Source organism: Sinocyclocheilus anshuiensis, unplaced genomic scaffold, assembly GCF_001515605.1.
Source record: "Sinocyclocheilus anshuiensis isolate Anshui unplaced genomic scaffold, SAMN03320099.WGS_v1.1 scaffold330, whole genome shotgun sequence".
NCBI lineage: Eukaryota > Metazoa > Chordata > Actinopteri > Cypriniformes > Cyprinidae > Sinocyclocheilus > Sinocyclocheilus anshuiensis.
Window position 1 is genome coordinate 2,884,225 of NW_015547689.1, and position 24,136 is coordinate 2,908,360.

The 24,136-nt window shown below is 34.9% G+C and overlaps 2 protein-coding genes across 2 annotated transcripts in view; one reads left to right on the forward strand and one right to left on the reverse strand.

The window, feature by feature from the left end:
* Window positions 1-6,904, forward strand: part of LOC107703506 (protein regulator of cytokinesis 1-like) — an 8,999-nt gene extending 2,095 nt beyond the window's left edge. The window contains exons 2-14 of the mRNA XM_016506133.1: window positions 935-1,067; window positions 1,147-1,269; window positions 1,595-1,828; window positions 1,918-2,088; window positions 2,570-2,719; window positions 2,821-2,971; window positions 3,343-3,479; window positions 3,573-3,668; window positions 3,901-4,047; window positions 4,186-4,281; window positions 4,361-4,480; window positions 6,357-6,455; window positions 6,657-6,904. Coding sequence (XP_016361619.1) covers window positions 935-1,067; window positions 1,147-1,269; window positions 1,595-1,828; window positions 1,918-2,088; window positions 2,570-2,719; window positions 2,821-2,971; window positions 3,343-3,479; window positions 3,573-3,668; window positions 3,901-4,047; window positions 4,186-4,281; window positions 4,361-4,480; window positions 6,357-6,455; window positions 6,657-6,722 — 1,723 coding nt within the window. The 3' untranslated portion in view covers window positions 6,723-6,904. The remainder of the gene's footprint in view (window positions 1-934; window positions 1,068-1,146; window positions 1,270-1,594; window positions 1,829-1,917; window positions 2,089-2,569; window positions 2,720-2,820; window positions 2,972-3,342; window positions 3,480-3,572; window positions 3,669-3,900; window positions 4,048-4,185; window positions 4,282-4,360; window positions 4,481-6,356; window positions 6,456-6,656) is intronic.
* Window positions 6,905-9,214: 2,310 nt separating this feature from the next.
* Window positions 9,215-24,136, reverse strand: part of LOC107703507 (5-hydroxytryptamine receptor 4-like) — a 26,925-nt gene continuing 12,003 nt past the window's right edge. The window contains exons 5-7 of the mRNA XM_016506134.1: window positions 22,801-22,954; window positions 21,015-21,577; window positions 9,215-9,666 (exon numbers count right to left, since the gene is read on the reverse strand). Of these exons, the coding sequence (XP_016361620.1) occupies window positions 9,573-9,666; window positions 21,015-21,577; window positions 22,801-22,954 (811 nt within the window). The 3' untranslated portion in view covers window positions 9,215-9,572. The remainder of the gene's footprint in view (window positions 9,667-21,014; window positions 21,578-22,800; window positions 22,955-24,136) is intronic.

A 24,136-nucleotide genomic window follows, 5' to 3' on the forward strand; every position in this document is an offset into this window, starting at 1 on the left:
ATTAAAGTTCACAAGTGCAGCGCTGCTTTGTTTGCAGCCGAAACCAGGAAACGGGTTAAGCGCCACCTGCTGGCAGAGAGTGAATCTGCATCTTATTCAGCTTTGCTGTTTCATGCAGATATCTTTATTTATAGTTTCACAAAACTGAAGTCAAACCATTCTGTGTTTGCTTCAAATTTCGAAACTATACAATCTAATTTAGTTTAAAAACTGCTCATGTTGCATGTATGCAGCATCTTCAGTATCATAGCTATTAAACTATATCTTGTTATGATTTAAAATCAGTATTTAACCTCAGAACGATCTCAAAGTAAAGTTTTTGTGCTGGCTGTGCTTTAAAATGTAATTATTATAATCTTAATTCAAGTGATGAAGGATTTTGAAAGTGCAGTAATATGCAAGTGCTATATTAGTATATTATTATAGTATTATATTTCAATTTCACAAAGAAATGTGCAGCATTTTGTCCAAGCAATAATAAAAGGACACATTTAATTTATAATTTGTCTTAAATCTAATTTTGTAAAAAAAAGTATAATAATCGTGAATCGAATCGAATCGTGAAATCAAAATCGTGAATCGAATCGAATCGTGAGTTGAGTGAATCGTTACATCCCTAGTAACTTGTAATCTGTAACCTTTTACATTTCCAAAATAACCTTCCCAACACTGCATATGATGATATTAAAGGCATAGTTCAGCCAAAAATAAATATAATAATAAAACATTCTATCATCATTTTGCTCACCCTCATGTTGGTCCAAAATTGTTTGACATTCTTTCAAAAACAGATGTGTCTTAATCACCATTCACTTTCATTGTATGCCAAAAAGATGCAGTGAAATTGAATGGAGGCGGACACTCTAGTACAAACACCTCAAGATTCATCAGTATTTATTTAATCTCATTTATTTCCTTATGTTTTCATGAGCAGTGAAGCTCTGGCATTCTCTCTGGTAACTGAGATCAATCATGCCATGGCCAAGCTTGTGGACATATGGGACAGTATCGGCATCATGGAGGACCAGAGGGTAGAACGAATGCAAACTGTGAAAAAACATATAGATGTAAGTTATGCCTTTGCATGCCTTGCATCTCTAACCAATTTCTGCTTGATGCTTACTCTGAATTAAACATGTTCTCTAGGGGCTTTTGCATTCAATGATCAAGGAGGAAGAGGCCTTAAGACATTGCATCAAAACCAATATCATTACCTCCCAGAAACAATTGGATACACTGTGCTTGGAACTGGGACTGGAACCATACAAAGTAAGACCTGTGAAGTATTGTCTTTTAATGAACATTAGTGAAATACTATGAAATTTTAATATCAAAATTGGTGCACCAAATAAGTTTTTAAAGTTACAAAAGATCTTTCAGATCACCTTTAAAAATCTTATTTTATTTATTTAACATTTAGCTACCTTATTTAGTTTTGTTAAAATAACAAAATCACACACATCAGACATTTTAAATTATTGGTGCATGTTTGAAATTTTGATCAGGTTTTTTTTTTTTTCTAAGAATTTTATCCCTAATTATGGAAAGCTCCAGGCTCCAATTTTTCTCATTTTTATCCTGCAATCTTTTATAGTTGGAGGAAGACCTTACAGTTCTCCAGATGGAGAAGAACCTGCAGTGCCGTGTTGAATCTCTTCTAAAGGAGAAGAATGAACGCTTAAGAGAGCTGAGTGATTTGAAGAAGCAGGATGAGGAGTTGTGTGTGACTTTGTGTGCTACGCCATATTACATTCCATCGGGAAGTGTGCCTTCTCGAACCCAGCTGCAGGAACTCCAGGAGCATGTTAAGAAACTCGGCAATGAAAAAGTATCTATCCTTTTTCTTTTTGGAAGTGTTCTGATCGCTCATGAGTTTCTGTCCTGGATGCTTTTGTGACTTAAGCTCTCTGTTTGTAGGAGAGCAGGGTGAAGGTGTTCTCTGGGCTCAGGCAGGACATCAGGAGCCTGATGGATGAGATGGGACATGAACCAGAGAGCAGCCTAGAACGAGAGTCTATCTGCCCTGACAGTGATATTTTTCTGCTCACGCATGATAATATCAAAGCCTTGAAACTGCTGCTCAGCCAGGTGCTAAACTTTAATCTTTTTTAATTTTTTATATATATATAAAAAAAAAAAAAAACAGTAGTTTCAGTTTTGTAAATGTCATTATTTCTGATTTTGTGAAAACCCCAGAAATGTATGTATGTGTGTGTGTGTATGTATGTATGTGTATATATATATAATGTATATGTATACGCATGCATACATACATACATACATACATATTTTTTATTTTCCAAAGTTTATGCAGATGGGTTTTGCATGGATATGGTGTCTTCTAAAAGCATTGCATGAGCTAGCGGTGCCATCTAGTGGCTGTGTGTAAAACAAAGTTAGCATCTTAACTAGTTTCCTAAATTAAATCTCAGCAAGCACCAAATGTGAATAAAAGTTGGCTATATAAGTATAAAAAGACGAGTATATAAAAAAGAGATAGTTGCCAGCTGGCTGATAGCCATTATTATTATTATCATTATTGTACTAATAATAAATATTTATACCACAGCTTGAAATGAAAAAGGAATCCTTGATTTCAGCCCGAGACAAACTCAAGGAGCGAGCCACGAGCCTGTGGAATCGTCTGAGTTGTCCTGAGTCGGAAGGCGAGGCGTTCAGAGAGGCTGCCATGAGCACTCTCTCTGATGATATCAGACAGGTAAGAGCTTTTGCATGTAACCCACAAGATATCCTATCAGGGATCTTAACTCTCCTTGTGGTTTACCAATGAGTGCTAATGGAGTGCATTTCCGCTTGCAGTGGCAGGGCTATGTGGAACATCTAGAGGAACTGCAGATGGCTCAGCTGGAGGAGGTTGTTGATAAGGTCCGACAGGAGCTTGTGGTTCTGTGGGACAAATGTATGCTTGGATCAGAACAGAGGGAGCCGTTCAGTGTTCACTTCTGTGATGGTAAGTTGCCTGAACCTTGTTATTCAAACTTAAAAGCAGTCAGGTAACTTTATAATATTAAATTCATAGCTTTTCTCAGCAAACACAGACTTGTGATCAATTTGATATCCAAAAATGAAAACTTACTCACCCTCAGGCCATCCAAGATGTAGATGAATTTGTTTCTTCATCAGAACAAATCCATTCAGATGAAAAACAAATTCATCCATTGAAATATTCCTTTAATTGTAGTTATTCACTCATAAATGAATCATAATAAATTGAGTAGATTTAAATATTTTATGGATTACCAGTCCTGTTTAAAACCATTAAACATAAAAACAGATTATTTGCTAATGGAAAAGGGCTTTAACTTCATTCTGGTTGAACAGATCACTACACCGAGGAGCTGCTGTCCCTCCATGACAACGAGCTGCTAAGAATGAAGGCTTTCTATGAGACAGCACAGCCCATACTGGAGGACTTGGAGAAATGGAAGAGGAACTGGGCTCTCTTTCAAGAGTTTCAGGTTCTTACAGGCATCTCCCAAGTCCCATGTTTAAAGTGAACTTAACCTTTGGTTTCACATGTGTCATTTTGTTCTATATGTTTCGCTTACCAGAGAAAGGCTGCGGATCCAAATCGCTTCAGTAACAGAGGAGGGTCTCTGCTCAAAGAGAGTAAGGACAGGGCCAAAGTGCAGAAACTGCTCCCAAAGGTAGTCACACATTTGCTGTTATTTAAAGGATTTTTTTTTGACCTTGTAATTTTTAATCTTAGTATAATAATTTAATTTTCCATTGAAACAAAAGACCCCTCCAGTCATTTTTAGATTGGAAGAAATAAATTCTGTTTTTGCGACTTCAGGTGATCTATTCCTATGGTAAACAAGTTGTGAACGGCAAAAATGTGTCTGATGTCAATTTGCCTGTGTATTTCTATGCAAACAGCTGGAAGAGGAGTTAAGAAGCCGTGTGGAAGTTTGGGGAAAGAATCAGGGGACCTCTTTTCTTGTGCAAGGTCAGAGGATCATGGATTACATTTCCAGCCAGTGGGAAGAGCATCGCTTGCAGAAAGACAAAGAGAAGAATGAACGGGTGAGATTTACTATCAGATGGTGTTTAAACACAAAAGAAGGTATTTTGTAGTATAGAGTGACTTTTATTTTACCTTGATATATTTACATACATTGTTCAGGAACGTTTTTAAAGATTTCGCTAACCTGTGCCTTCCAGATGACAAAGATAACCGAAACCTCTCAGTTTAAAACTCCGACAAAGAGAGCCCTCGGATCGACATATACCACCCCCACCCCTAACAAAATTAAAAAGGTATCCGTTTTCTCACTAAACATGGTGTGCAAAAACAAACATTTTATCAAAACGCGTAATCATCTTCCAATTGTTTCAGACGCCCAATATGCTGGCACCTTGCACTGCCACCGTGAGCAGCACCAGTAGCGCCAGCAGCAGCAGCGGCTCATCCACCACATTTGTGTGTGTGCCAGGAAGACCTCAACTCTCTGCCAAGGTTAAAACCATCTGCCTGGGGCATTCCAAACTCAATTCAACTCTGTGATCAAAGCTTTTGGCTTGAGATCAGTCCAAAAAGGATTGCAGGGCTTAAAGTTCTCCGGCACCATGCCGGATCTCCTGTGTGCAGCGTTTGGCTGCGGAAAAAATAATCCTACATTTTAAAAAATCTTGTTGATATCACTTTCGAGTCCACGAGTTCGCCTACCAATGGTGTGAGAGAAGCACAGCTTTCACTCTCATCCAAACTAACATTACCAGCCAATTAGAATATTTTGCTCTTATAAACACGAGACGCACATCGCAGCCCTGATGAATGGAGAAGCGCGACAAAAAGCTGCGAGGCGCAATGGTCAAAGATGTCCATATAGCGCATAGGCCTATTTACATAGAAAAACTAATTAAAAAGCGGAGCTTTGAAAACAGCTCAGAGTAATCACATCATCTCCATAAGAACGATATGATTGCCAGATCATATTTACCGGGATTTTTGAAAAGGTACTGTTCACACATGATCTCTATCTCTTAATGGTAACTTACCAGTAATTTACCAGTGAAAACTGTATGTATGACGTCACTCTTCCTCTGCGTTTGCTGTGAATTTGAATTGTTTAACGTTCATCTGGGAAAACAGTGCATTATCTCACTAGATTTGTAACGTAAATCATTGAAACCTTTGCCAATAAAGGAGAATACATCAACCTATTTCTAAATATGCCATTTATTGTACATCGCGATTTCAAAATAAAAGTTTCTGAATTTGCATGTGGCCAAATATTAAAATTAAATGGATTTAAATATCGTTTAATCACGCTGTAAAGTGAAACGTCACCAGGCCGTTGGCGCCCTCTGCAGGTATTTGTTATAATGCATAATGTACTTAAGTTGGTTATGTTCATATTATGTATAGGCATATTACATTATGTATTTTATCAGTGTTCAATAAAACCATGTAATTACTTGGTTTTGATATTTTATTTGAGCCAATTATTATTGCCTCATCGTTAGTTTATATATAGCCTAAATAGTCATACTAAAGCCTGGTTTTCACTGAGGTCTATTTGTGTTACTAAAAAATATCAGATTACTCAATTGTCAAAATAATCAGTAGATTACTTGATTACCAAAATAATCATTAGTTACAGCCCTAGATTAGTTAAAATATTTCAAAATTCAACTACATTGTTTTACTTTTTGTTATTAAAAGACATGTTTTGTCATTGAAAATTTCTTCAAAATAGTATTAAAATATTGTCTCGTTCTAGTGAACCAAGTATCTGTATTTTGTCTCATCTTGTGAGCTAAGTGTATTGTCACACCCTAGTTTTTTTTTTGTATAAAAATATGGTATTTGTATAATTTGGAATTTGTATAAAAATATGGTATTTTTATATAAAATGAGCAAAAGTTTTTTGCTTTAACCCCTGGGATTGTGGTTAGACGAGTTTATTTATTTATTTATTTAGTCATTTATCAGACGCTTTTATCCAAATGAGGACAACAGAAGCAATCAATTGTAGTATTAAAAATGTCTTAAATTAAGACATAATGTAACTAAAATTTAAATAAATAACAAATAGAAATAATACAAATCAAATGACAGTAGTTTATCAGTAATCCTAAAAAATAACACTGCCAAACACACGTTAAAAAACAACTTACTTACACATAGTAAGAAATGGTTATAAAAAAATAAAGTTCAGTGTTAAAATAGAGTAAAATATGTTCCAAAAGCTAACTCTAGAAGACACTGTTGCATCAACAAAAATCAGTACTCTGTAGGTCAAATACTATCATCTGTACATTCTTGGTAGTGTCTTAATGCTAAAGATCAGTGATTCTTCTTAATTTTGGTTTTGTCTTTGGTCTAACAGAGGAGCAAGACTACAGAGGCCAGCTCTGGCCCACGTGTGCTGCTGCAGGAGTTCAACAGTGACAAGAAACCGGTTCCAATGAGCTATTCGGCCTTTACCGTAAGCCCAATCACTCAGCATTAGACCACTTCCCTGGATGTTTAACTCCAAATGGAGCGTCTGTGATAAGAAGGATGCTCATTTGTGACCGTTAATTCCCCTGAGAGAGATCATTAACATTTTAAGGCCCACACATAATAATGATTCAGTGTTCAGTTAGTAAAGATGTGTTAACATGTTTTATCTTGTTTCCCATTACAGAGCGAGCTCTCCAGGAAAGCTAACACTGATGCTTTTCTCAATTCCACCGTTAAAGACATGCTTTGATTGGACTGCCAACATTTGGTACTTTTATTATTATTCATTTTTTTATGGGGCTTAGGTCACAAATAATAATGTCATGATTGAGATTGTACAGGATACAACTATTCTCAGGTGTTTGTCTTACCTTTGACCAGTGCAGTGACTTTTCGGAGACACTTTTTTTGTTTGTTTTATTTAAAGGGCTCAATTATTTATATTTTTATCTTTTTATATATCTTGCTTTATTTTTTATGTAATTGTTTACTTGGTCAGATTATGTATAAATTAGCTCATAAAAGTCAGTAATTTCCTTGTGTATATACAGCACTTTTAATAAAATGCTTCTTTATACATTTCAAAATTGGCTTATTTTTTAAGACCCTACAGTTCTTTAAATAAATATCTCTACTCTGAATTACTAGGAATGGTGACTATACACTACTGCTTAAAGGTTTGGGGTCAGTAAAAAAAATGTAATACCTTTATTCCGCAAGGATGCATTAAAATTGACCAAAAGCGAGAATGGAGACATTTATTCTATTTCAAGTACATGCTGTTCTTTATAACTTTCTTTTCATCAAAGAATCCTGTAAAAATGGACTGCTGTTTCCACAAAATTCAGCGCAACATTTTTCAATATTAATATTATAAGAAATGTTCACTGAGCAATCAAATCAAGCATATTAGAACGCTTTCTGAAGGATGATTTGACGCTGAAGACTGGAGTAATGGCTGCTAAAAATTCAGCTTTGCCATCACAGGAATAAATTACATGTTCAAAACGAATTAAATAGAAAACAGCTGTTTTAAATGGGAATAAAACTTCACAATAATACTGTTACTTTGTTACTGTATCTTGGTGGTCATAAGAGACAGTAAAAAAAAAAAAACTTACTGACTCCAAACTTTTGAGTGGTTATGTGTATTGTGAGTGGGTGTCAAAGCAGTACTTCAGAGAACTTTGCATTATTTGTTGTAAGGTTGGTTGTCACTGGCAGAGCATAAACATCTGTTGTGTGGCTCATGATGGAATAGCTGCTTTAAAACTTTGTATGAAATCATCTTCACATTTGTTTCACAAATGGATAGTAATTTAGATCTTTGATGGTCAAGTCTGAATTTTTGAGTGGCACTCGATGCCTCGACATGTAATTGGCTCATTTGGGCAAAACAATGTAATGGCCTGATCAAGCTAATGCTTTCAAGGCCATATGAAGCATTACAAAATTAAAGGAATCTCTTAGGAATCTCCATGTAGCTGTCTGGGGCACAAGGGAAAGAACAATGGCACATCAATCAAACAGCAGCTTTTATGCAATGGATAAGAAGTGCCAAACACATGCAGTATGGAGTAACAATGTAGTTTTATGAAACTTTGACAACAGTTTTTTTTTTTTTTAGATTTATCGTCCAGATACACTGTACATTAAATTACGTTTGATTACACCGTTATACAATAAAAGTACAAATGTCACACAGTGACAAGCCACTGCTTCTTTTCACAGAAGTCAAAACTGTACTTGTACAACATGAATACATTGATGAATAAAGAGGGAGTATCAACTCCTAAGTCAAAATCAGCATTTGAGATTCAATGGATGCAAGAATATCTGCATGCTTAATTGACAAGCTGTTTGCACCTGTCTGCTGAGCAGTATACATTTGTCATTGTTAGCCTTTACAGCGGAAGCAGAAATGTTCCTCCTAACTTGAAAGATGAGAACGACTACATAAAGAGCAGTACGTTGACAACTCCATATAGCTGAAGAATAAGAAGAGTTTGTTTCTTCATCAAAACAAATTTGGAGAAATTTAGCATTATATCACTTGCTCACCAATGGATCCTCTGCAGTGAATGGGTGCCGTCAAAATGAGAGTCCAAACAGCTGATAAAAACATCACAATAATCCACAAGTAATCCATACGACTCCAGTCCATCAATTAACATCTTGTGAAGTGAAAAGCTGCAAGTTTGTAAGAAACAAATCCATCTTTAAGATGTTTTTAACTTCAAACTGCTGTTTCTGGCTAAAACACGTGTCAAACTCCGGTCCTGAAGGGCCGGTGTCCTGCTAGCTCCAACCAGCTCCAAAACACATGCCTGGAAGTTTTTAGTAATCCCTGAAGACCCTGACTAGCTTGTTCAAGTGTGTTTAAATAGGGTTGGAGCTAAACTCCGAAGACCAGTGGTCCTCCAGGAACTGAATTTGACACCCCTGGGCTAAAATACAAGTCCTCTATCCAAGCACTGTTTACTGATTATTATGGATTATGGATGTTTTTGGCCAGAAGTGATGATGATGGATTTGCTTTTTGTTTTTTAAATGTGCAGATTTTCGCTTCACAAGACATTAATTGATGGACTGGATTCATATGGATTACTTGTGGATTATTGTGATGTTTTTATCAGCTGTTTGACTCATTTTACGGCACCCATTCACTGCACAGGATCCATTTGTGAGCAAGTGATGGTCTTGGAAGGCCTGAGGGTGAAAAAATATTGAGCAATTTTCATTTTTAGGTGAACTAATATTTTAAAGTGTATTTTCTTTGCCATCTTTTCCTTTGTTGTGCTTTTACCCAAAACTTTACCCATCTCCTTGAACATTCCTGGACATTTTATCTGGTTGCATTCGTGAATATAGGCTGTCTGATAAAATACTTGCATGATAACATCATTCTTACATAATGTATAAGTTCTGCAAAATAGGCCTATAAACAATCTTTGTGATTTGGTACTTATCAAAAGGAAACTGCAATGAAGTCTCTTGATTTGACACATATTTCCTATGTAGGCTGTTGTCTGTATGTTCTCATCAGGCTACATCAGTAGGCACTTGAACTCTTGGCTATGATGCACCAACAGACTCTTGGCTATGATGCACCAACAGACTCCTGAGATTCCAGCTCGCATGACAGAAATCGGTTGGAATTATCGCTGTACCTTCGGTTTTGAAGAAATGACAATCTGAAGACAAAAAAAAAAAACAGAAAACATACATTTATATTCTGCTTTGTTGGAAAGAAGCAAAGAAGCTTTCTTGGAAAAAAGCAAATGCAGCTTAATGCAAATTTCTTTCTCCTTTTATTGCTGTAGGTTTTCTAAGAAAAAGAATATATACTGTTAATGCCAATGGACAGTGAATAAAAACAGATGAGCAGGATAATGCAAATCAGAAGAAAAGACAGAAACAGACCAGACACAATCAGAGCAACAGATTCTTTGAACATATATAGCCTTATGGATTGTTTATGGACTGACTTTGGATGTGACATGCAATCTCTAAATATCCCTGTTATGATGTCTTAGAAACATCAAAAGTTATTCCTTAACGGGTTCAATTTGTCAGTACACTTTTGAACTGTTCTTAGATTTGTTTTAGCTTTCGAGAACTATGGTTTCAAAGGATCTCTCTTAATGGTTTTTATAAAAAAAAAAACAAGCAAACCATGACATGCATTCCTCCAAATTTAAACATCCATTAACATCTAATTAAACCATGTTGAAGAGTTTTTGCACAATCATGGTGCACATCCATTAAGAGAGTCAAAAAGATAACTTTCACGATGCTCAGTTCTGTGTTACAGTTGCCATTTAGATGACATCTGTGACTAATTAATTTTAATAAATGTAGATTTCATCCAAAACTCCTAATAGGGTTGATTTACCTGAATTATGTTTTGCTAATATGGAATACATACAATACTGCTCAAAAGGTTTTTTTTAGGTCTCTTATTTATTTGAATAAAACACAGTAAAATTGTGATCTGTTATTACAATTTAAAATAATTGTTTTCTATTTTTATATGTTTTAAATGTAATTTACTCCTGTAATGGCAAAACTGAATTTTCAGTGTCACATGATCCTTCAGAAATCATCAAATATGTTCATTTGGTGCTCAAGAAACATTTCTTATTATTATCAATGCTGAAAACAGTTGTGCTGCTTATTTATTTATTTTTTTTGTGGAAACTGATACATTTTCAGGATTCTTTGATGAATAAAAAGTGAAAAAAAAATAATAATAAATAGATTTTTTTAAATAGAAATCTTTTGTAACAAAAAATACATATCTTTACTGGCATTTTTATATCAATTTAATGTGTCCTTGCTGAATAAAAATAATTTCTTCATAAAGAAAAATTGTAATGCAACTCAAGACAAGTTCATTGTCATAGATTAAACTAACTGTTCTAAATCTTGACTTGACTGAAGTATGTTGTATGTTGTCCACCTTTCTATACTCCATATTAATATCTGATTTGTAAAGCCCTTGCAGACATCAAAAATAGAAACAGCAGTAAGTGTGTTCACATGGGCTTTAAAAAATTGCTTTCAGTATTCAGACTACAGCTAAAAGTTAAAAAGGTCATTTCTGGCACTGTTTGCAACTACTGTGCAAATGTTACATCGTCTTATATTAATGAGCCAAGCTAGCAAGGTGTATTATGTGTCCCTTTCACTTTCCATATCGTTCCTACATCTCCGGTTGAATGACTGTAGCCGGTGCTTAATGTTAAAAAAGAAAACATCATCAAGGAGGAGCAGAATGTGGGGCAGAAACTCTAAAACTAGCACTTGATCTGCATTATCTCAGCACTTTTGCAAAACAGCAGGTTTTGGTGAACCTAAGCTCGCTGCAGATCTTCTTAGGATGAAACTTCACACTATCATGCATTTAAGCTGAGCAGTAAAACTCTTCATCACGGACAGCATAAGTGTCACATCCCATTTGTCTTGCATGAATAGGGCTCTACGGGGTTCTGTCCTCAGCATGTTGTTCATTTAACCATGATACAACACAACAACAGCTGTTTGGTGGAGTGAAACAGCTGAAAGAATGTGTCTTGGGTTCAAGTATGATGGGGGAGTATAGTGTGATTGACTCATGTGAGGTGCACTGGAGCGAATCTTGGCTGAGGGTCGGCAGGGTAAGACCGAGGAATTCTCAGCCTGACTGTCACACAAGCCACAAACTCACTAAGTTCCTCATCACTTTCTCATTTCTCCGACTGGCTTTTCCTTCCTTCTTAAAATCTGTCACAAGACTTGACCTCTCAGTTTATTGCACAAGTAAATGCAAATTTTGTTAAAGGGATAGTTCACCCAAAAATTTCAACCTCATGTTGTTCCAATGCTATTTTTTTTCCACGGTAAACAACAAGACAAATGAATAATTTGAATAATTTTACACGGGTCTTTTTCATGTATACAAAAATAGTTTATAGTGAACACATCTGTCGAGCACCAATAAGGTCCATACAACTCACAATTCTGCCTTTTTTCTTGTAATTTGGAGAAAAAAAAGTAATGCTAGACATAAACTCATAATAAACTCATAATAAAGTCGCAATTACCTTTTTTATTTTTTATCAAACAAGCTTCCAAAAACAACAAAATGTAAATGTAAAAATGTATTCTGAGAATTGTGAGAAAAAAAGTCAGAATTCTGATTTTATATGAAAAAAGTCTGAATTGTGAGATTATATAAACTCAGAATTGCGAGAAAAAAGTCTGAATCATGATATAAAAAGTCTCAATTACCTTTTTTATTTTTATTTTTTATTTTATTCCATAAATACCAGATCAGTCGGATTCGTACATGTTTTGAACAATATGACTGAGTAATTTTTTTTTGGGGTGAACTATCTGTTCTTTTATAGACTATCCCAATAAATATAATACACAGTCTGAATAATGTGAGACTGGTGTATAATACACATATCTAAAAATACACATCATTTCATAATCACGTGGTTTAACAAAGTAACAAAGTTCTACAATGCAATACGCAAATTAACTTGGGTAGAACGGAAATGTTATTCTTCACTGATACATTTGCTTTGTAAATTAATGCTGATTTATAAGAAGTAAATGTGTGCGCTTCTGCTGCCCAGAATAAAATGAGATTAACCTTGAGTGTCAGAGTGAAATCTGATGAAATTATTCTTATCAAATCAACTGTCAAAAATTAAAACCTTGTTAGCTTTACTCATAGAATGCCTTGCAAATATATGCAGCAGGATTGTTATTTGTCAATTGTACATTATGTACATAATGTGGTGGGTAATGTATTAAAATATGAACTTTTCTAAGGTCTCCAAAATTTTGGGAAGTTATCGAGACATACATGACTTTTTAAAAGCACAGATCACACCAAAAATGAAAATTTACTCAGCCTCATGTTGCTCCAAACCTTTAGGAATTTCTTCTGTTGAACACAAAAGATGATATTTTGAAGAATGTTGGTAACCAAACAGCTGCTGTGCTCCATTGACTTGTATAGTATTTTTTCCCCATATGAAGTCAGTGGCTACCAGCAACTGGTTACCAGCATTCTTCAAAATATCTTATTGTGTGTTTAACCGAAGAAAGAAATTAATACAGGTTTGGAACAACTTGAGGGTAAGTAAATTTTCATTTTTGGGTGAACTATTCCTTTAAGTTGTATTGCTGACCAGATGTTCAAATTTTACTGATCTCCAATTAAAAATAATCTTTAAATAATTTTGCAGTTAGCAATCAGCTCAAACTCTTATTAATCTCCCAAAATGAAAGAGGAACCCTTTGGGTCGACAGACATGCCTTGAAACCTTTTTCAGGCGGTTCTCATGAACTGTTCTATAATAAGACTGAGATTGATAAAATCAGTAATCCAGTTCAGATGAGTTCCCCCCTTTATGAGCTTCATTATACTCCTAATGTACAATAATTCTCCCCATATGCCAAAACAGATTCCTACAACAGGCCAGGCAGGCTTTGAGCTTTGAAAACTTTGTAAAAAGAGCAGCCTGTCTGCCTCAAAGCGTTCTTCTTTGACTGATCTCGGTCCTCTTCTCGTTTCGGTCCTTAGCTAGAAGCTATCGAAAAAGATTTTAACATGCCCAGAGATGAACAGAAAAGAAAGATGAGGAGGAAAAGAGAAGATACAAAAAATAAGTGAAGAAAAATATACTTGTATTTAAGCGGCTTGCTGGAATATTCATTTCTGATTGGTCATTGCTCCATCCAGCCATCTAATATATCTGCTCTTTCAGGTAAAATTCACATTTGTGAAACTTCTACAAAATTTTGCGGGCAAAGATGGTCCATTCTTCACTGTCAATAGTGTAGCGATGCATTAAGCACCGTGATCAGTTCCAAACTAATCAGCTTTATATTGGTCAGTGTGGCGAAACTTACGAATCCAATGCAAAATCCGCACAGGGATCTCGTCCCTCAAATTTCCAGTCGAAGGGATTCTTATTGAGATGACTGCATTTCGCTGTACAAACGTGCCTTTAGGGTGTGGCCATATTTAATATTGCTCAGCGAAATTTTGCGGGCAAAATCCAGTTGTTCCAATGGGAATTTGCGCGATTGGGAGTTTCCCATATGGGGCGAAAATGTTCCCGACATAGATTTCGCTTATGTTCATTGGTCAACTGTGTGAGCAGTGCTTCAAATATCTCTACACTATTGACACTGGACCTTTTTTTGCCCACAAAAGTTTTCTGAAATTTCGCAAATGGTACTGCACCTTAACTGAAATCGGTGATAGCCTACTTTAATATACTCATTTCATAACAACATAACTGCTGCCATCTAGCTTCTCATTTCTCAATTATAAAGAAAATGACCTCAGATGACTTCAGTTCTTAGTACATTAATATTGTTGCAATGTTTGTCTTTTCACTAGTCCAGTTGTTTCGTAAGTTGTAATGGACTATTTTTCTTCTCTTAGCTGAAGCTAGGCGATTCTCTGTTTAACTCAAATGAATATTTCATGTCTTCCATTCCTCTTCTGCGTCCTAATTACCCCGTCAGGGTTTATTTTGCGATAATGACCGACTGACTGTACATTAACAGAGAAACACCGTCCTCTATTATTTGCAGATATTGATTGGAAACAGAATCGAATGGGCAAATAAAATCCAACAAGTATTAGTGCCAGAGAAGAGGAACAATTCGTGAACATCACCCAGTAATTAGTCTATCTCAGTCATCTGTAATGGCACCTGACATATAAATTATACATTGAACATTATCCGCTGGTTCTTTCCTCTGCTCTTCTTCATGAAGAGGTTTTTATTTTTATTTTATTTATCTATTTTGGTATACAGTAATAATAAAAGCGTGACTTGAAACTGAGCACACAAGTTTACTTTCACAGCAAACCGCACTCTGCTTACTGTGAACGTGCTAAAGATAAAACAGACAGTACGGGTGGTCAAAAATAAGAAGGGTCATGAGAATGTGTGCAGATATATCTAACCAAACAAACCTTCATTTTGATATCGAAGTAGTATGATCACTTAAAAACATCCCAGACATCTGTAACAAATCATACCACAAGAGGATACGGATTCCTCGCTTGTATCTATCGAGCCGCATTTCTAGAGTAATCCGTGCATATTCTGCACGAGAAAATAAATGATACAAAACAAAACATTTTCAATATTGTCAGTGAAAATTAAAAAGAGGCCATATACTGAAATTCCACCTGGCCAAATATCTGTTGTACTCCTATGTTTAAATAATAATTCCTGACAAATTTGGCACTGCCTTTACATTGGATACATGGACACCGGGGGAACAAACCCTCTAGATCCCTGAACAACCTGCCATGGCATTAAAACAAGAAATACAAAACAGTGTTTAAACAGTTTTTTCATGAAGAGTTTAAAAATCACAACTTCTGATCATTTAATCAGAACTCAAAATCTGAAGCACTTCAAAATCTAAAATAAACAACATTTTAAAATGCTCACAATTACAAAATAAGCCAAAAAAAAAAAAAAAACCTAACAAGGATTGCGAAATGTTTTGAAAAAAGTGACAGGGCCATAAATAAGGAGTGTAATAATCAATGTGACTCCCTGTGAACCTTTTTTAAAACCATGGGGGAAATTATTTAATATTTACTTACATGTGATTAATAGATACACATGTAAGACCCTATCCATTAGTCTGATGACCAGCTCATAGCCTGACCTGACATTAACCTGAAACACAAGGATTTGGTGCAGCTGCGAGTGAAACTGATGCAGTTTTGACCAAACATGGAAACATCATCTTTATCAGTGGGTTATAGCGGATACCCTTCAAATGCTCAGTCCGAACCTCACTTATAGACTCACAAGAGAAACGGTAGAGATAAATTGTGTTCAGGTTACTTCCTAGGTACCAGTGATTATCTAACTGTTTTCAATTTAAGCTGTTTAACAGGTATCAAAGAAATTATTAAATTAATAAGTGGTCTTTAAGACTGATATTTAAATTTATAGTTTGAAATAGACCCAAAATCGAAAATTCTGTCATTATTCACTCACCCTCATGTTATTTCAAACCTGTGTGACTTACTTTCTTCCATGGAAAACAAAAGTAGACATTTAGCATTTTGCTTTCTTAATGACCAAGGGCTTCAAGCTCCAAATATGACAAAAAGTACCATATAATTTAGGCAATCTAGTCCAAGTCTTCTGAAGCCATACAATAGTTTGTGTGAAAAACAAATGAATTTTTTGGCACAGATCAAGGTGTGCCAAAAATTTATATATGCATATGCATATTCAAATCACACAACTGTAATGATACTTTCATGGTCCTGTTTTAGTAATTGTTTGGAGGCTGTCAGCCCCTGGTCACCATTTACTTTCATATTATTGAAAAGAGAGCACCAACATTTCCTTTCGTGGTCTATGGAAGAGTGTTATTTTAGTATTATTTATATACTATTATAGTAGTAATAAACAATACAGTTTTAGTATTTATTAATAGTTATCATTAATATTTTTAATAATTTGAATGAGCTTTTATTTGTATATTTTCATTAAGTTTGAGTAATTTTGTTATGTGCTTTTTAATTCGTTTTTTCATGTCTATATAGCTTTAAATCCTTTTTATTTCAGTTCTAGTAGTTTTAGTACGTCAACCTGAAACTTAGTTATTTCAGTTAGTTGCCCAAACAACATTTCAAATTTGTAAGTTTTTCATCTAATATTAATATTTTATTTCACTTTTATTTAAATGACCAAAAAGTATTTTTTTAAGAGATTTAGTTTTGTAGTTAACAACAACAACAACTCAAATTGTTAATTTAAAAAGTCAAACCAAGATTACATCAACATTCCAGCACCTTTTATGATATGCTATATATAATCAAATAGTTTATCATCCCAAGATAATTAATAATAATAACTATTTATTTGAAAGTTATGCCCTCTTTTAGACACAGCGAGGACGTTTGCTCATCACTGGCACTATTTGTATAGTGGGTTGCTAAAATAGTGCCACTTTTAAAATCAGTTTGAGCTAATAACTGCTTTGGCGAAGAGAGAAAGCTTGTAAAGTACATTGTAAAATCAATCGGACACATTAACCCACTGCACCTGTTAACCCACTCTAACTGTCTGAGATCTTAATGGCAGAAACTAAAACTACACAGTTATTAGAGCCGACACCCTAAAACATCACAATCAATATTTAAGGCCTTTACTGCAGTGTCAAATTCATCACAAGACAGAGTTAGTGTCAAAATGGCTTCAATCACAGGTTGGGCCCTTTTTTAAAAATGTGTTGAGACAGGTCTGTCCGTCTCTGAATAAAAGTGATGTCAGGGTGCGGGGCCACGGCATCACACAGTGCCATCAAATTTAATCTCTCTCTCTAACAAGACAATTTTATGGGCTGCAATAACAACAATGTCCTTAATCTAAGATAGGGCCATAAAACATGTGACCACCTTCATCTCAGCTTCTATTCAAGAAGCTATCAGCGAGAGAACACTATCAGGATGTTCTCATTCCTCTGCTCCTTATTATATTGAAGAGCAACAATAAAACAGTCTCTCATATGTTTTGCTTTTATTTCTTGGCTTTGTGTTTCACGGCTGTGTGGAGGATTTGATTTGACCTTGGCTGAACCTGAACGCTGAGACGTTTACCTTCAAACTTGTTAACATGTACATATCTTTCTGAATAGGTTTTGGACACAGTCCTGCATTATTAATTCTTGGAACACCACAATCTTTTGCGGTACCTGGTTCTGATTGAGCCAAAGTCCAAAGTTCCTCTCACAAACTTGAAGCTTTTTCAGTCACACCGAACGAAACGTGAGTCCGGCTGCCACTGAACACTGAGCAGATTCAGAAAGCTCAACTCAAAGCCCTCCGCATGAGCAGAGAGCGGACTTAAACCACACGGCTATAGCGCTAAGCTGCCCAAATGTTCCTCGGTTGGGAAAACGACACATTCCAGAGGTACCGTCGGGAACGTTCTAGGAAAAAAAATGTGTAGAATAGGGAAATTGTGAAAGGCTGTGATTGATGGTTAAGGTTTGCTGGATGGTGGCCATTAGAGAAGTCTCTATGGAAACAGAAGCAGAGAGAGAGGTGTCTTTTGACACCTTTTCTGCATCGCCAATCATCAGTCTGATAATGAACAAAGTGGGAAAAATGCAGCGCTAAACTACTTCATGCGGGGATCAAGGCTGTAGCTTTCAGACAAAAAAAATCACTTCTCGCTCGTGTTGCACAAGGACAGATTCTGCAGCAGCTCCTGACGAAAGGGACTAAGTGGAACTCTTAAATCCTTATATTTATAGCATTTGAAAGCTGCTTTAAAACAAAACACTGCAATTAAATGAGCAATTAAGTGAGCTGAATGTTTACTATTAATTTGGATACAATAATATCAACAGGGAAGTACATTTCAGTGGGGGGTAAATCTGAGAATCAACAATTATTTTTACTTCCTTCAGAAACATCATCTGAGATCATCTTTGACACAGGCTGCCTCAGGAAAAGCAAAGATGAAATCAAGCCTTTGAAAAAACACTAAAGTTAAACAGTAGCAGCTAAATATAACAGACTATATTCAAAATATAATTTATTTCATGTCCACTACTGATGATAATTATATATATATTTTTGACAATTTTCTTCAGAAATATCATATTTTATCCATTAAGAGAACATGCACCATAATCTCACACATTTATTTTGTGCACCCTATTCTTCAGTTGAAATTGCATTTATGTCATTTTAAATTTTTTGAATCGATCAGTTTTGGAGTTCAAAATAATGAATCAAGCATGTTAGTCAAGATTATCTATATTACTTTTATTTAATTGATCAAAATACCTTAGAAAAATAGATTGAGTTTAAATGTAATTTTCTTTCAAATAAGAAAATATGCCATTGTACTCGTGTCCACAAAAATTTGTCAGCTATGTTACTAAACAAACAGCCCTCCTCCCTGGAAAAGCTATTAAAAACTATTAAAAATATGATTATTTTAATTACAAATAATATGACAAAATGTCAAAAACAGTTAGTTAATTTGAGGATTAGACTTAAAAGACTTCAAATAAAATGCCACGTAACTGGCCAAGGGCTTTACACCACACTAAAACCTAAAAAAGAAGACTACTCATGCAAACCAAACATCACGGTTTGTCTAGAGCCACTTAACAGTAATAAAATGGGGAATAATTCCCCAAAGCATCATTGTAACAAAGCAAATCATAAGGATACACCCATTATATTGGTGCATAAAACGACAAGTATTTTGCTAGGACGAGACGGCAAACCACTGAGCGTAGACATTCAGAGTACTGGCCTTAGTTATAAAAATCAGAAAGGTCAAAACATCAATGAAGTAATTCTTTCGCCTGGGGTGGAAAACACACAAATAATAGAAATGCACAAATATAAGACAGGAAAATAAATAGTGGTGTATTTAAAATGCCTCATAAAGTTTCACAGCGATGAACATTGCATGGTCACAACCATGTGCTTTTGTTTTGATCAAGAGCCGCAATGATCGCATATATACTTGTGCAAAACCAGTGTGGGGGTAATTGCCTTTGTAATGGCAAAGCCCACTTAAAACAGTCTGAAACTATGACGAGAAAAACAACTGGAAATGTGGAAAGACTTGTTGCTGAACATTCTACCAGCTCTTGCAACTAAACGCAGCTTTTCACTTTCAAAGTTACTGAGCGTGTTCCAGCCGATTATGTCATTTTTAAGTGTCTTGTAAAAGCCTGTGTGGAATTAACATGTTTCTAAATGGGTTTTATAAAGATCATTTTTATGATAATGTCTAAGATAGTCTAAGATTACAGTGACATTAACATTTCTATCATTTTATCATCTTCAACATTTTTCAGGCCAAGCATAAATAGAGAGAAGGAACAAGGACCCCCTGTTACATAATGTACATAACAGGGTTGCATTTTAAGCTTTACACTATTGAAAAACCATTAAAATAATAATTATTGAATATATATATATTGGCACATTACATTTAAATTTTACATAATGCATTTTGTGAGCGGAATGGTGAAACATTTAGCTGAACTTTAGCTTTAGTTTACTTAATATTGTATTTTTGTTTACCTCTTTTTCTCAGAAAGTATGGAAAATTAAATATTAGTAAACATACAGATTAGCCATGGATGCCCAATAGAAGATCCCTGATACAGAAATCACGAACGTACCTAATTTCTGAAATATTTATGTAAACATCAAAAACAAAAATGATAAATATACTATCGTTCAAAAGATTGGAGTCAGTAATTTTTTTAAGAAATTGATACCTTTATTCAGCAAGGATGTATTAAATTAATCAAAAGTGATAAATACATTTATAATGTAACAAAAGACATTTATTTCAAATACTGCTCATCAAAGAAACTTAAAAATGTGCAGTTTACACAAAATGATTACAGCACAACCATTTTTAACATTGATAATAATAAGAAATGTTTTTTGAGTAGCAAGCATATTCAAATGATTATTAGAATGATTTCTGAAGGGTCATGTGACACTGAATACTGGAGTAATGGCTGCTGAAAATTCAGCTTTGCCATCACAGGAATAAATTACATTTTAAAATATATTAAAATAGAAAACATTTATTATAAATTGTAATAATATTTCACAATATTGCTGACCCCAAAGTTTTGAACTCTGTATACAGTATGAATATATAATGCTTGCTTTGTGTATATATTTGTGTATATATATACTTTTGTATTATATGTATTGTGTAAATATGGCCTTTAGCAAACAACTAAATTAAAAAGGGCCTTAAAGGGATAGTTCACCTTCAGTTGCTGGTCCCCATTGACTTGCATAGTGTTTTTTGCATAGTGCAACTGAAGGTGAACTATCCCTTTAATGGTGCAGTGTGTCCAACCAGAAATCTCCATCAAGAGCACTTTACCAACATTCTTACATGCACTTTTCATATATAAGGTTATCGTTCATCTCTTTTCTTCCAGAACTCATTTCTGAAAGCTCAGTTTGTTCAAGAGGAACTAACCATACCTGAGAGAAATGGAGGTTCCGTTGACAGACACTGAGCGCTGTCTGCTCGGACTAAAGCCCCGCTGCCGGGCATAGCGCTCATTTCCACAGCACAGGATCATAAGGAAGGCTCTCCGAAAAGCCCGGTTCAGAAATGCATACAGGAACGGATTCAAGCCCGAGTTGATGTAACCCAACCAGAGCCAAGCGGTCCACATCTGCCAGGGCACGCTGTAATTGATGAAGGGATCCACCACGTTGGTGATAAAGAAGGGTGCCCAGCACAGACAGAAGCAGCCCATAATGACAGCCAGCGTCTTGGCCGCCTTAGTTTCGTTCTTAATGCGATTGGAACCATGTTGATCGTGGTTGGGGTAAGTCGAAGAAGGGGCCGAGCCGGCCCGATGCAGTGAGCCGATTCGCCGAGCGTGTCCCATAGCGGTGATATAGATTCTCTGATAGGCGAGAACCATCAGCACCAGCGGCACATAAAAGGCCACGGCCGAACACACCAGAGCATAGGGTCGGTTCACCATGAACACACAAGTTGAACTACGGGAAGAGTTGAACTTTCTTTGTTCGATCTGGTAAATTAAAATGAAAAAAACACAGAAAATACAATTAACATAAATAAGGATGCATTGATATTACAATTCTTGCTGATACCAATAACTGATAATTATTTTCATTTTATGGTCGATAACTGATAAATGGTTGATATTACAATACTATTTTATCTAAGTAAATTAAAAATAAAACACTAAAAACTTGCTACAAGTGAATTTATGTATTGCAACATTGTAATGTAAATGGATAGTCATGTTGTGATTTGCTAAAGATTACATTTACTGGGGGGTTTTAAAGACAAACCTACTATTAGATACTGTAAAAGGTAATCTAAGTGTAAATATATACAAATATATACATAATACAAATAATATTGTTCAGTATAATAAAATCACAAATATCGGTAAAACCGATACTGATAACCGATATGGTACGGATTTATCATCTGATACTGTGACCTTCTCAACTACATCCAACAAATAAATTCATACAATATAACTTTCTACAACAAATTTTCACATGCACTACTTTTCAAACATTTGGGATCAGTAAGATTTTTTTTTGTCTTGTTTTTGAAAGAAGTCTCTTATGCTCGCCAAGTCTGCATTTATTTGATCAAAAATACAGTAAAAACAGTAAAATTGTGAAATATTACTAACATTTAAAATAACTGTTGTCTATTTATATATGTATTATAAAATAATTGTAATTTATTCCTGCGCAGGAATAAATGCAGACTATGCAGTCTCCAGTGTCACATTTCTTTCAGAAAGTACAAAATATAATATATATATACTGTATATATATATATATATGTGTTTTTTTTGTAGCAATGTAAAAGTCTTTACAATCACTTTTAACTAACTTAATGCATCCTTTCTGATTACAAAAAAAACCTTAAAAAACATTTGAACAGTTGTGTAATCAGTTGAATTCATATTCAATTAATTTTGTAAAATATATATTTAATGATTACTTTAATTACCAAAAATGTAACATTCCTTAAAATGGTAACACCCACGAAGTGACATCATTTAGACCCTTTCTACAGTGTAACCAAAGTAAATAACATCATTCCATTTTTTACATTTTTTATAACCTGTATTTGTGGCAATTTCCATTTTTTCAAAAAATGGTTTTGAAATGCATCCTACACAGATCTAGCAGAGAGTAATTAGTTAAAAGATATAAAACATCAGCATAGCAAGAAGAATTCATTCAACAACAACTCCTCACTTACAAAGCTCTCGATTCCAATGGTATTCCAACTTTGCATGATGGGAAGAAAAGAGATGAAAATGGGGATGACCCAGCATCCAACCAGCATCAGTGAGACTCTCACAGGCGTCATCTTGTTATTGTAGACCAGAGGCTGACAGCAAATTGCATAGTACCTGCCCAAGACAGGAAGTGCAAATATCTCAAGAATGATACATGGATGCTCTCAGGCAGTAGAGTGTCTTTAGTATTCAATGCGTCCCAACATACTCTACTTTCATATACCCAGATGATTCTGCTGATCTTTCCTTGAAAGACTAATGCTGTGAAAAATATGCGCTCACTAGAGACTGTAGAGGCAAAGACATCATGAGTCATGGGAATTATATGGATGGAGAAAGGACTTGGTGACACAGTGGGATAGATAAACTGAATTTGTTGCTCGAAAGAGAGAGAGGCTTTGAGAGACTAAGAATGAGTCATGTTACTGCCATATGGACCAGGTGCAGTGCATAAATCATAGCTGCTCTCTCAAGGGCCAAGAGAGCTGCAGTCTTCCTAATGGGTGAGCATGAGAAAATTTGCATACGTAACGCAGCAAATTACACATAATTAGCTGACATGCTGACAAACCCCTGGAGTTAGTGTCAAGACATAAACTATGCATTTATTTTTTTTATGCGTACGTTTTTGAATGTACAGTTCACTGTGAGTGAATCGTTGTACATAAAGCACATCTTTACAATCAGAGTAACATAGAAATTAAGAATCAGACAAAATATAAATTAGACATAACCATACAGGCCGGACATTATCTTTGTCTATAGCACAGCAGGGTAGCAGAAAAGCGCTGTAGCACATTGTAATTTGGTTACGCATGATTACAGGGCTTAAACCTTTCAGAGTGCCTCTGGATGCCAAAATTCAAATCCTGCAGTTTAGAGAGAAATAAATAAATAAATAAATAAGGCTGCATTTATTTGATAAAAAATCCAGTAATATTGCGAAATATTATTAGAATTAACAGAAAAAAACTGTAATATTGTGAAATATTATTATAATATAAAATAATAGTTTTCTATTTTAATATATTTTCTCTATTTTTCCTATTTTAAAATGTGATTTATTCGTGTGATGGCAAAGCTATATTTTTAGCATCATTTACTCCAGTCTTCAGTGTCATATGATGCTTCAGAAATCATTCTAATATGCTGATTTGGTGCTTAAATTGTATTTCTTATATTTCTGTTTTTGCTGTATTTTTGATCAAATAAATGCAGTCTTGGTGAGCTTAAGAGACTTCATAAATTAAAAAAAAAAAAACATGAAAAAAAAAATAATCGCAATTATTTGACCGG